This window comes from Oratosquilla oratoria, chromosome 42 (genome assembly GCF_046742065.1).
Source record: "Oratosquilla oratoria isolate Oo_2021 chromosome 42, ASM4674206v1, whole genome shotgun sequence".
Classification (NCBI taxonomy): Eukaryota; Metazoa; Arthropoda; class Malacostraca; order Stomatopoda; family Squillidae; genus Oratosquilla; species Oratosquilla oratoria.
This window is the reverse complement of record NC_134818.1, coordinates 7,005,062-7,017,543: the sequence shown is the minus strand read 5'-3', so window position 1 is coordinate 7,017,543 and position 12,482 is coordinate 7,005,062. Positions and strand designations below refer to the sequence as shown.

At 39.1% G+C, this 12,482-nt stretch overlaps 1 protein-coding gene across 1 annotated transcript in view; it reads left to right on the top strand.

Moving 5' to 3' along the window:
- Window positions 1-5,026: 5,026 nt before the first annotated feature.
- The window catches only part of LOC143021469 (UDP-GalNAc:beta-1,3-N-acetylgalactosaminyltransferase 2-like), a gene marked incomplete at its 5' end in the record, with an annotated part of 9,066 nt that continues 1,610 nt past the window's right edge, over window positions 5,027-12,482 (top strand). The window contains 4 exon segments of the mRNA XM_076179000.1: window positions 5,027-5,141; window positions 6,952-7,138; window positions 8,789-9,018; window positions 11,173-12,482. The exon segment at window positions 11,173-12,482 is cut by the window's right edge and continues 1,610 nt beyond it. Of these exon segments, the coding sequence (XP_076035115.1) occupies window positions 5,027-5,141; window positions 6,952-7,138; window positions 8,789-9,018; window positions 11,173-11,417 (777 nt within the window).

Below are 12,482 nucleotides of genomic sequence, written 5' to 3'. Positions count from 1 at the left end.
ATTTTTGTATGATTTATTTTTTATATTTGGAACCAGTTTTGTGGTTCGCCGTTGTACTTTTTCCAGTCTGTCAATGTCTTTAAGGAGATAAGGTGACCATACAGAAACAGCATATTCCAAATGTGGACGAACTAATGATTTATATAGCTTGTTAATGAGTGATGGACTTTTGAAATCAAAAGGTCGCGCAATCAGTCCTTGAATCTTATTTGCTTTCTCAGAGGCTGAAATACACTGCTTGGATGATTTGAGGTCGTTACTGATAATTACGCCAAGATCTTTTTCACTATCCACTTTTGTTAACGAATTTCCAAATAACTTGTAATCGTACTTACTGTTGTTTTTACCTATGTGCATTACCTTGCATTTACTCGTGTTAAATTTCATTAGCCACTTTTCAGACCATTGCTGTAATTTATCTAAATCTTCTTGAATATCTAATTGGTTTAAGTGATCATTTGCCATTCCGCACAGTTTTGTATCATCAGCAAATTTGGAAACAGTAGATTTTAGTCCATGGTCTATATCATTTATATATACTATGAATAGAAGTGGCCCAAGAACGGAACCCTGAGGAACTCCACTTGTAACATTTTTCCATCTAGAAGTTTTTCCATTTAAAACAACTCTTTGTTTTCGACCATTCAACCAATTACTAGTCCAACTTAATAGGCTACCACTTATTCCGTGTAAAGCTAATTTAGTAAGTAGATTTTCGTGTGGGACGGTATCAAAAGCTTTTGCAAAGTCTAGCTATATTAAATCTAAATTGTTTCGTTTGTCATAATTCGATATAACTGTGTTGTAGAATTCGAGTAAGTTAGTCACGCAAGAACATTTCCGTCTGAAACCATGCTGGCTATCATTTATCAAACGGTTGCTTTCTAAATGATGTTCGATAACATCTCTGATGATAGTTTCCATTATTTTTCCTACGATTGAAGTCAAACTTATAGGCCTATAGTTATTTGGCTTCTTTTTGTCACCTTTTTTGAATATGGGAGTAACGTTAGCTAGCTTCCATTCTCTTGGGACATCTCCGGATATGATGGATTTCTTGAAAATATATTCTAATGGAACAACAATCTCATTTTTCATTTCCTTTAAGATTCTTGGATGCCAACCGTCAGGCCCTGGTGTTTTATTAACTTTGAGTTTATCTATACACCATTTAATTTTTTCCTTTGTTATATTTACCGTAGTGAGTAATTTTACCGTAGACTTTTCACAGGTTTCAGTTTGGAGTTCACTTTGAGGTGTTTCGTCTACGAATACCGAGCTAAAATAATTGTTTTAAGATATTACACATTCCTTCATTTGAATATTCAAGCTGACCGTCAGCAGATAATAGTGGACCAATGTGATTCCTAGCAAGCTTTTTATCTCTAATGTAACTATAGAATTCTTTGGGATTCTCTTTGGATTTATCAGCGATGTTCATTTCGTATTGTCGTTTTCTTTTTCTTATTGTCTTTTTTAAATCTCTCTGTATTGATACATAACTTTCATAGTCATTAGATGCACCCGAGTACTTATATTTTTTATAAGCCTGTCTCTTTATAGCAATACTTTTTTCAGTTTCTTTGTCAAGCCACTTTGGGCGATACTGATTTGGGGGACATCTGTCCTTAAAAGGAATGTAAGTTTGAATCATCTTAGTGAGCGTATTTTGAAATATTTCCCACATCTGATCTACAGGTCTTTCGTTTAATTTTGCCTCCCAATCTGTAAGCTGAAGCTCCTGACGTAGTCCTATGAACTGAGCTTTACTGAAATCAGGTATTTTAGAAGCACAAGTATCTATTCTAAAAAATTTTAGGAGTTTGAATCTAACTAAGTTGTGATCGCTATTTTCAATAGATTCACCGACTTCTACATCAGTTACCATGCTTTCGCGGCTAGTGATCAATAGATCGAGTAAGTTTCCATATCTTGTGGGCTCTTTTACATGCTGAATTAAGTAATTGTCACCAAGAAAATCGATCAAGCGACTACCTATATGGCCATGTTCAAGGGTCATCCAATCAATGTCAGTAAAATTGAAATCACCCATTATCAATAAATCCCGGTTGCAGAAACTAGACAGTTCTTGAAATAACAGTTTGTCGTCTGCTAATGATAATGTCTTTGGCCTATATATTACACCTATATTCATTTTTTGTCCATTTGATTGGGTTAACCCAACCCACAAAATATCGTATGCATTTTTTTTCACTTTCTCTAAAACACAAGCATGAACATTGTTTTTAACGTACAACAGAACACACACCCCTTTCTTGTGGTTTCTATCCTGATGAAAGTGTTTAAATCCCACAATATTAAATTCAGCTTCGAACTCTGTACCATTTAACCATGTCTCAGTTATTCCTATCATATCGAGATTTTCGCTTTTGACATACGCCTGTATTTCTTGAAATTTGTTCCTAATACTACGAGCATTAAAGTACATGGCTTTAAGAAACTCGTGATTATTTCTTTTTGACACATTTTGAGTTTCAATATCATGTCTTACATTATCATTTTGTTTTTTATTTGATTCAGACAAGGACGATCATGCGTCACCAATTTAATATGTTTCTATTCAAGGCTAATAGATATAATACAAGAAAGAGATGTATGGGCTGATTGTGCATTTCTAGACCTAAAAAAAAGCTTTTGACAAAGTACCACATAAGAAGTTGCTTAAGAAATTAGAAACTGAAGGAGGAATACAGGGCAAACTGCTTAAATGGATGGAAGACTTTTTGCAAGAACGAAAAATGAGAGTAGTGATAAGAGACAAACACTCTAACTGGGATGAAGTAATAAGCGGTGTTTCACAAGGAACAGTTTTGGCCCCAATAATGTTTGCTATATATATTAATGATATGGATAAAGAAATTGAAAGTTACATGAGCTTCTTTGCAGATGACGCAAAACTGTTAAAAAAAGTGAACACGGAAGAAGATTGTGAGTCACTACAGAGTGATCTCAATAAAGTATGGGAAAAGAGTAGGAAGTGGGAGATGGAGTTCAATACCAAAAAGTGTAGTATAATGGAATTTGGAAAAAGCAAAAAAAGATTAGAAGGATCATATAAATTGGGAGAAGAAGGAATGAAAAAAGTAGAAAATGAGAAGGACCTGGGAGTCATTATTATGAATAATATGTCACCAGAGAAACATATAAACAAGAGTTTTGGAGAAACTTATAATTTAACAAGAACAATCAAAGTGGCATTTACATACCTGGATGAAGCAATGGTGAAGAAAATATTAATCACTTTGATAAGACCAAGATTGGAATATGCAGCAACGATGTGGTCACCAAGTACAAAAAAAAATGTATAACAAAACTTGAAAGAATACAAAGAGCAATTACAAAATTGGCACCAATACTCTCAAAACTATCATATGAAGAGAGACTAGCAAAACTTGAGCTACAGACACTAGAGCAAAGAAGAGAGAGAGGAGATTTGATAGCTATTTACAGAATCATGAAAGGCATAGAAATTATTGATAGAGAGGATCTAATAAAATGGGATGAAAGAAATACAAGAGAACACGGAAAGAAAATCAAGAAAGCTATAGAAGAGATCTGAAAAAGAATAGCTTTCCTCACAGAGTAATAGACATTGGGAACAAGTTAAATGAGAAAGTAGTGTGTGCAAAAACAATACATGAATTTAAAAATAGTTTAGATAAAATGAGATATAAAGACGGGACACCACGAGCATAGCTCCAATTCCCGTAAAATGCAACTAGGTAAATACATGCATACAAACATGAAGCCCAGATCTATCCAAGATTGGAATATGCATTAGTGGTATGGTCCTCACACAGAGTGAAGGACTTAAGCAAGATTGAGATGATACAAAGGGCAGCAAGCAAACTTGTCCCCAGCCTGTCAGATACCCTTATAGATTATATGTGTTGTTGGTATGGACAACTGTATACAAACCAGTCCTCCATAATGTATTGTATAGTATGGGCTGAAATGTTACACCCTGGACAGTTATCTGCAGTGTGGTCTTCCAGCCTCAGGTAGCTCAGAAGGCTGGGTAGTGGCTGCACTGCAGTGTGGCCAGGTGGGCTCTCTCATCTCAGGGGAGAGAGGACTCAGAGGGATGGATATCAGGGGGTCTGGCATTAAACAATATGTTGTTTTACAGTGTGTTCATGGAGCAGTGAGCAATATGATTTTAGATATGCTTGTGTGGGTAAGTGTCTGGTGGTGGTGGAGGAGAAGAGAGTATTTGTGTGATATAGGCATTTGGGAGAGAGAGAGAGAAATGGAGACAGAGAAATAAAGAGAGAGAGAGAGATTGTTTCTTGGCAGGTGTGGGTGTTATGCCATGTAGTGTAGTGGATGGGCTGTGTTGTGGAGGCTGCAACAATATTTGTGTGCCTCTTGCGTCAAGGTGATCCTTGACTGAGGTTTCTGGTGTGGCGGTGTCTACATTGTAGGACCCCCCCCCCCAACCCCCTACCCCCAGCAAGGAAAGAATTTGGGGCTAAACTGCCATGAGAAGCCCTTGCCATCCCAGCAGGTGGCACAGATCCCAGGAAGCAACTTTGGTTACCTGAGGCAAGTACTGCAACTGGGTATCGGGTGGTGTGGGGTGGGTGAAAAGTGGATGCATGCCTTTTATAAAGGAGAAAAGGCCTTTTGGTATATACATGTATAAGCATAGGGCTGTTGGTAATATATGTATATGGTTGTAAGTTGGATAATTCTGAAGAGTGTTTGTATAGGGTAAAATCTCATAAAAATGTATAGTATTTATGTACAGTTGAACCTCGGATAACGAACCCCCTAGTTAACGAACAATATTTTGCCTCTGTTAACAATTGATACTTTGGGATACGAACATATGCACGCGCATACACACCATCCCACTGGCTCTGTAGTGCTTTGGCGCATTTGCACCGTAATTGTTTTGGTTTAAGAACGGGGTCATGGAACAGATTAAGTTCATTATCTGAGGTTCCACTGTATTTGTTTATTTATTTATTTATTTAATTTATTTATATATATTTTTTTTCAGTGTTCTTGGTTCCAGACTGAGAGACTTGAATATACTTTCATTGAAACTACCTCAGGTATTATGGAGTGGATGCCGGATGCATGTAGTATTGTTACTGCTATCTTTGAACCAGCCAGTAAGTATTATATTGTAGTATTTTCTTTGTTATCATTACTTTTTTCTTTCTTTAAGCCCATTAGCGTGATGAAACATTTCTGCCACGTGACCAGTCAGTCCTTTGCCCCAGGTCGCTCTTGCAGGAGACCCACAACTCCTAGGTAATACAACCACTCCTCATTTAACAACGACAATTGGGACCAGCGTCGCCGTCGTTAACCGAATTGGTTGTTAAGCGAAAGTGTATACATATATGTACATGTACTGTATGTACAATGTCCAGCAATACATGTATCTTTATTTTTGTGTATTTTCCCTCTTTTATACAGTACATTAAAGCTTTATTTACTGTTTTGACAGTACAGAAAGACCTCAAATAACGCGGTGGTTAGGTTCATGAAATTACCATGTATGACCAAATCTGCATATGCTGACATTCCATATTAAATACCGGGGTATTTTTTTAGTTTCGACCATGGGTGCAATATAGCAATAGAAAATTAATTACTAATTTTGTAAATTAAAATGTATCAACGTAATATGCAATTTTGTCGGCGGAAATGAAAACAAATACCTTGCTATAAGCAAATATGCTAATGAACGAAGTCGGTAGCATAGGATCGGGATGCCATCTTGTCGTCTGTCAATTGACAGACCCGGTACTTCCGATAGTACTTCGCCAGGTACATTTTCTTGAAGGAATATTATGGAGCGGAGATACATGCATTCCTTCAAGCTGCAAGAACTTTGTATACCCTGCAAGCTGAGAGAGTGGTTGAAAAGCCCGCCAACGTCTCTAACGATGACGACAACGAGGACGAGCTTGATGACATTTAATTTACAGGTAATGATTTATTAAACACAGGTTAGGTTAGGGTAGTGTAGGTTAGATGAATTTATCATCCTTTCATTTCTTCGATGTCAGCATCTATCATAAACATGGCGCATCATTCGTCCGACACGACTTCGTTACTTACAAAATCTGTTTTAGCACCTTTTTTGTTTTTTATTTCTGCTCACAAAATTGCATATTGCGTTGATACATCATAATTTACAAAATTAGTAATTCATTTTCTATTGCTATATTGTGCCCATGGTCGAAACTAAAAACTTACCAATACTGGTATATACTGTACCCCAGGTAGTTTATGCAGCTTGCAGGATGGTAATGTAGACCTAAGCTTCAAAACACTTTACCTCACAGCTAATATCCACCGTTCAAGTTCATTTATAACATCATACAAATTTGCATCAGCCAACTTATCGTACATGACGTCATAACTTCGGGAGATTTACGTTAAACGAATATTGGTCTGTCATAAAGCCCGTTGTTACTCCGCGTTGTCGTTAACCGAGTAGGTCATTAAATGAGGAGTGGTTGTATAATAATAATAATCATTTATATGGCATTGAATCAACATACATGAAGTGCAGAAAAAGAAAAGAACACATAGTTCAAAATAACAATTACAAATGCCAAGGATAACACAAAAAAGCATCTAAGCTTATTTCCACTGTGGTCCTGGCAATGGGCAACAAATACTACACTGGCCCATATGTCACTTGAGGAAGAAATAGCATTGTTGCCACCTTCCCCTGTTAGTTAGTGGGCCCACCCTCGAGCCAAATGAAACAGTTTGTACGAGACAGAACTAAATCTCCAAATGCATCTTGAGGTTGAAAGTATTGTATTGGTCAAATTATTTTCAATTCTTTCTCAGTATCAGGTTGTTTGAGATCATCAGGGTAGTTTGGTATTTGCTTGAACATTTTTGAAGTTTCATTACTGAGGATGAGCTAATCGCATGATTTCAATTTTTAATTTTCAGATGAAGAAGTTGAAAGTTTGGAGGTCATAAGAAGTAGACAAGAAGAGTGGAAGAAAATTATCACAACAAACAAAGAGAAACTCCAGACAGAAATGGAAGAATTTGGAAACAAGAAAGATATGTTATTTCTCCCCATACAAGATACATACAATTCATTGCCATACAAGGTGATGGAATTCATGAAATGGTGAGTTGTGTAGGCTCTTTTCTCTGTCTCTCTGTCTCTCCCTCTCTCTCTCTCCCTCTCTCTCTCTCTCTCTCTCTCACTCTCTCTCTCTCTTTCCCACTTTCTCTCTCTCTCCCTCTCTCTCTCTCCTTTTTTTTTTTTTTTTTTTTTTTTTACTTCACTTCATACCCATCTCCCACCCCTTGACTTCCCCCTCCAGAGGTGAAGGCATGATTTGTGAGTTGCATAGGGTGTTGTCTGCAGTTTGGCAGTCCACTACCATTTCCTCTAACTCAAAGGGGAGAGAGGACTGACAGGACTGCAACAACTACCATGATATTACATTCTTCAGTGTGCCGGACAAGTTGCTCATGTATCTTTTAATGGCATGGGTTCTTTCATATCTTCTGAAGTTTCAGAAGCCTGAGAAGTCTGGGTTTACACCCAGTAAGTCTCCATTTCTCAGATCCTGGCACTTTATATTCTTGTGAGGTGTTGATGTTAGTTTCAACATGGAAGCACTTGACTTAGTGCATCATGGGGTACTCTGAGATCTTCTGCAGATCTTTGGGATTTGTGCAAGGATTATTGATTTTATGTTGGGCTTACATGCTGGGACAAAGTGCTGTAAAGTGTGGAGGAGGCATGTCCAGGTTCTTTACTATTAATTTGGGAATGAGGCAATGTCCTCACCCAAACACTTCATCTTTTCCACATGGACTGGGTATTGGACAGATTTATCGATCAAATGTTATAGCGGAGCATCCATTGCCAAAACTGAGATCACTCGCCTTATATTTGCTGATGATGCTGTACTTATTGTGGAGTTGCTGGTCTATATTGCAGCCTTCAAGTCTTCACAGGGAGTCAAGACCAGTACTCTAGGTCTCCTGGAGTTATTTGGGGGGTTACTAGATGACATTTCTGTCTCAGCATGCATAAATGAGGACTTCAAGTTCTTGGAAATAGGTTTAATGACACTATTTAAGGGGTAATCTCCTATTTAGCCCCTTCCATACGCTGATGCTTAGGTAGGCATCATGAGGCACGAGTGGGTATGTAAGGATGCTGGCATCAAAGTCTTGATTACATTTATTTTGTAGTTGTAGCTGAGTGACCCCCATTTTCTGTGAACTGGCCTGATCCCATTTTCTGTGGTTATTAATATTCAGAGTGAAAGAGAATGAATGATACAGTTGTAACTTTATATTTTATTATGCAAGTATTGGGGTGCATCATCGAATCATTGTACATCAGGCAGCTGATGCTGCCTGTGAGGCTTTGACTCATATTGAAGAGGTTAACAAAATAAGCTGCCATCCATTGGTTTTTGAGATTAACCCCTTCACTCTGGGCCAAAATCTCGCAGGCAGCATTAGCTGCCAGACGTGCGATGTTGCGTCATAATACTTGCATTATAAAAAATAGTCACTGCTGTATTAATCATTTTCTCTTTCACCCGTGAATTTTGATAACCATAGAAAATATGATGAAGCCAGTTTACAGAGTATGGGGGTCATGCAGGTACAACTACAATAAATATAATCAAGATGCTAATGTCGGCATCCTTGCGTACCCACTTGCTCCTCATGACGCCTACGTAGGCATCATCGTATTGAAGGGGTTAAGTTGGCCAATATACAAATGCAAGTTCTAACTTTTGTATTTCAGGAGTACAGTTAACTACAAGTTTAAGTACTTGCTTAAACTGGATGATGATTCGTTCGTTGACAAGAAGAACCTGACAGAGTTACTCAGTGAAAACTCCCATGAAGATGTTGCTTGGTGGTCATTCTTTAAGAAAGGAAGAGCCGTGCAGCGGTTTGGTAAATGGGCAGACTTCAAGTATCCCTCACCAATGCTCATTGATTTCCCGGCTGGCTCAGGCTATCTCATGACATGTGAGTTATTGCAAAACATAAGAACATAAGAATGAAGGAGACTGCAAGAGACCATAAGGCCTACATTAGGCAGCTCCGTATCCATCACCACCTGTCATCCCCATCCATTAAGTTGTCTAATTGTTTCTTAAAACAACTGATAGATTCAGTGCTTGCTACATGGTTACTAAGAATTCCATTGTACCTTGCAGTGGAAAGGGAAATAAGTAGTAGGTTTACTATAAACAGAATGAATTTAATACCCCAGAGGCTTTGACAGAAAGAATAGGACTAATGATATACCAATTCACTGTCTGATAGTGCAGAGATAATTTTCAAATTCAACTTCTGAACTTATCTGTCTATATGTCAAGGGGTTCCTCCCCTTGGTAAGGGTGGTAGGCAGTCAAAGCATACCCCCACTCCCACCCACCATCCTTCTTCCCCTCTCCTCTTAGCTCCTCTTGGATGAAGAGTCATCCCTGTCTCCTGCCCATTGCCCTGGGTCAGAAGCAATGCAGCAAGACATAGCACATCCACAAAAGAGCTTCTGAACCAGTGTGACATAAATGCTTGTAAAAAAAGCTGGGGGGAAAAAAAATTCCAATCTCCCATTAGAAAGAAGATTGAGAAAGCTGGTTCGTGTTTGCAAAAGGAATTATTACAGAGCCCAAAATACTCCCCATAGAACACAACTTAAAGGTGACAGGAACACAATTCTACACCAGAACCATAAATGCTACACACCCGTGACATGGTATTTTACAAACACCACCAACAAAATACCACCAGGAACATGTTACTCCGACTTCTATAACAGTCTACCACCTATACCACACAAAAGCACATACAGGCCCTTTGAGAGAGCACCAAACCTGATACTCCAGAAAGCAGTCCCCAGAAAAAAAAAAACTGATGTAGAGGTGCTATGCATTGCGGTATTGCTTTTGATTCAGGCAGGGAGTGGGTTACAAGGATACCCCTTCATCTACAAGAAGCTAAAAGAGTTTTAAAAAGGAAGCATATTGGAAGTGAATATTAAGGGAGAGAGACTGAAGGAGGTGGATACCTTTAGATACTTGGGGGCAGGAAAGGGAAGAGTGGAGGTAGAATGTAGTTTAATAGAAGCAAAATACCTTGGGGGATTAAAAATTGTAATGAAAAATAGACATTTGGGAATGGATGCTGAGAGGAGATTGTGTGAAGGAAGGATTGTGCCAACAGCACTGTATGGGACAGAACCATGGAACATAAGAAAGAGTTTAAATGTGAGATGAAATGTCTGAGAAGTATGGTAAGGGTTACTAGGCCAGATAGAATGAGAAATGAGGATGTGAGGAGGAGAGCAAGCATGGAAAAGGAGTTGGAAGATAAGGTTGATGGAGGAGTATTGGGATGGTTTGGACATGTGGAAAGAATGAATGAAGAAAGATTAATAAAAGAAATGTGGAAGGCAAAGGTGGATGGAGTGAACATAAGTGGGTGACCAAGGATGAGATGGATGCATGGTGTAAAAGGGGCATTGGGAAAGTGCAGGATGTCTGTTGAGGAAGGAAGGGAGAAGACAGAGGACAGGGGTGAGTGGAGAAGGGTTGTGTATGGATGATGCTGTGATGCATGAAAAGAGTGGGTGGGGGATGGGGGTGAGGGAGTATGTATGAATGATGTTTTGACGCAGCTCAAAGGGATTTCTCCCCCCTCTTTTCTTTTTCTGCATGAGGGGATGGAGAAAGGGGGTCACTGATTAAATGAAGCATCCATGCTGTGGATGTGCTGTGTCTTGCTGCATTGCTTCTGACCCAGGGCAGTGGGTGAGATACAGGGATGACCCGTCATCCAGGAGGATCCAAGAAAAGAGGGAGGGAGAGATGGTGAATGGGAGTGGAGTATGTTGCAATGAAATGGATGTGAGTGGATTTATGCCTTTGACTACCTCTCTGGTAAGGGGGAAAAAGCCCTTGGCATATTTAAGTATGTATGTACTTTGTATCTTGCCTTGTCATGGACTAAGTCTCATGTCATCATGTTCATCTTTTGTGATCCATTAGAAAGTTTTGGGTACTCTGTTACTTAGTTATTTTCATTTTACTGATAGCATAATGAGGTGGTTCAATAACATTATCACTGAAACTGTAACTGTCCCGTAAATACCTAAACTTTCTATACCATTTACAGATAAAATGGTGAATCGCTTAGTGTCGGCTTCGGAGCATCTTCAGTATTATCAAGGTGAGGATGTAAATATTGGGCTCTGGGCTGCTGCTGTGGCTGGCCCAATTCAGCATCACATTATGTGTTGGTTACCAAATCCCCATTGCCCGCATGGCTCTGTGATTATGGAGCAGAAAGAACCGTATGAGCTTTTCAAATTATGGAAGGACAACTCTGAAAAGTTCTCGAAAATTGTTTCTGAAGAATGAAATTTGAAAAGATGGAAATCACAACAGGAGAGTAAGGTGAGTGGGTGAGAGCCTTTACCAAATCGAGTTGGTGAACAGTAGTCAGAATGAATTATATGAAATTTCCTTCCAAACTCTGATTCAGTATAAACACACACGTACACACAACAGACACACACCAAAAAGCTTTTTCCTCCATATAAGAAGGATACACACAACAGACACAAACACCAAAAAGCTTTTTCCCCCATATAAGAAGGATAGCCTGGTCAGAGCATACATCCACCCATGTATATGCATAAACCCATTCATTGCCCCTCCCATCTTAGCTCCTTGCTGATGAAAGGACTTCCCTATCATCTACTACCCAGCTTAGGCCAGTGGCAATACAGCAAGAAAAGACCGAGTACAAAAGGATGTTCTTCTCTTGTATTCCATAAATATTCTCAAGTGGATTTCAGAAATCAGGGTCTGTGCAATGAAGTGATGTGGGTAAACTAGCTCCACTTGTTGGACTGTGTGTGGAAGCACTTTGTCTTGCTGCATTTCCTTTGATCCATGCAGTATAGCAGGGAATAGGATGACCTTTCATCCACAAGGTGCTCACATGGGAAGACAATGAATGTGTTTGGATTCAGACACTCCCCCTAGGAGGGGAAAGGGCCTGTGGTATATTGGTATTTATATCTCAAGTGACTTGTGGGCCAGTCCAATGGTCCTTGACAATCGGTCAATCTGTTGCCCCTGGTTTCTCCTGCTGAAGGCTTGTGGCCTTCAAGTAACTGGCAATAGCCTCCAGGCAGGACCTTAAGTCACTGAAGGAAGATATACTGCATTGATGTCTGGGGATTGTCAGTGTGAGGCATTGTAGTAAGAGGTATTCTGTGACCTCTGTGTGGTGGTTGCATCAGGGTCAGATGAAATATGTGGCCAGATTGATTTAGTGTGGGTAATGTTGGATGGTGTCCTGAGCACAGGCAAGGTCATTGACATTTTCCTTGGAATCATAGGTCTTCTGCAAGAGAAACCCTTGGCCAGCAAATTTAGTGATTTATTGGTAAGCGATTCCAAATGTTGATACATCTG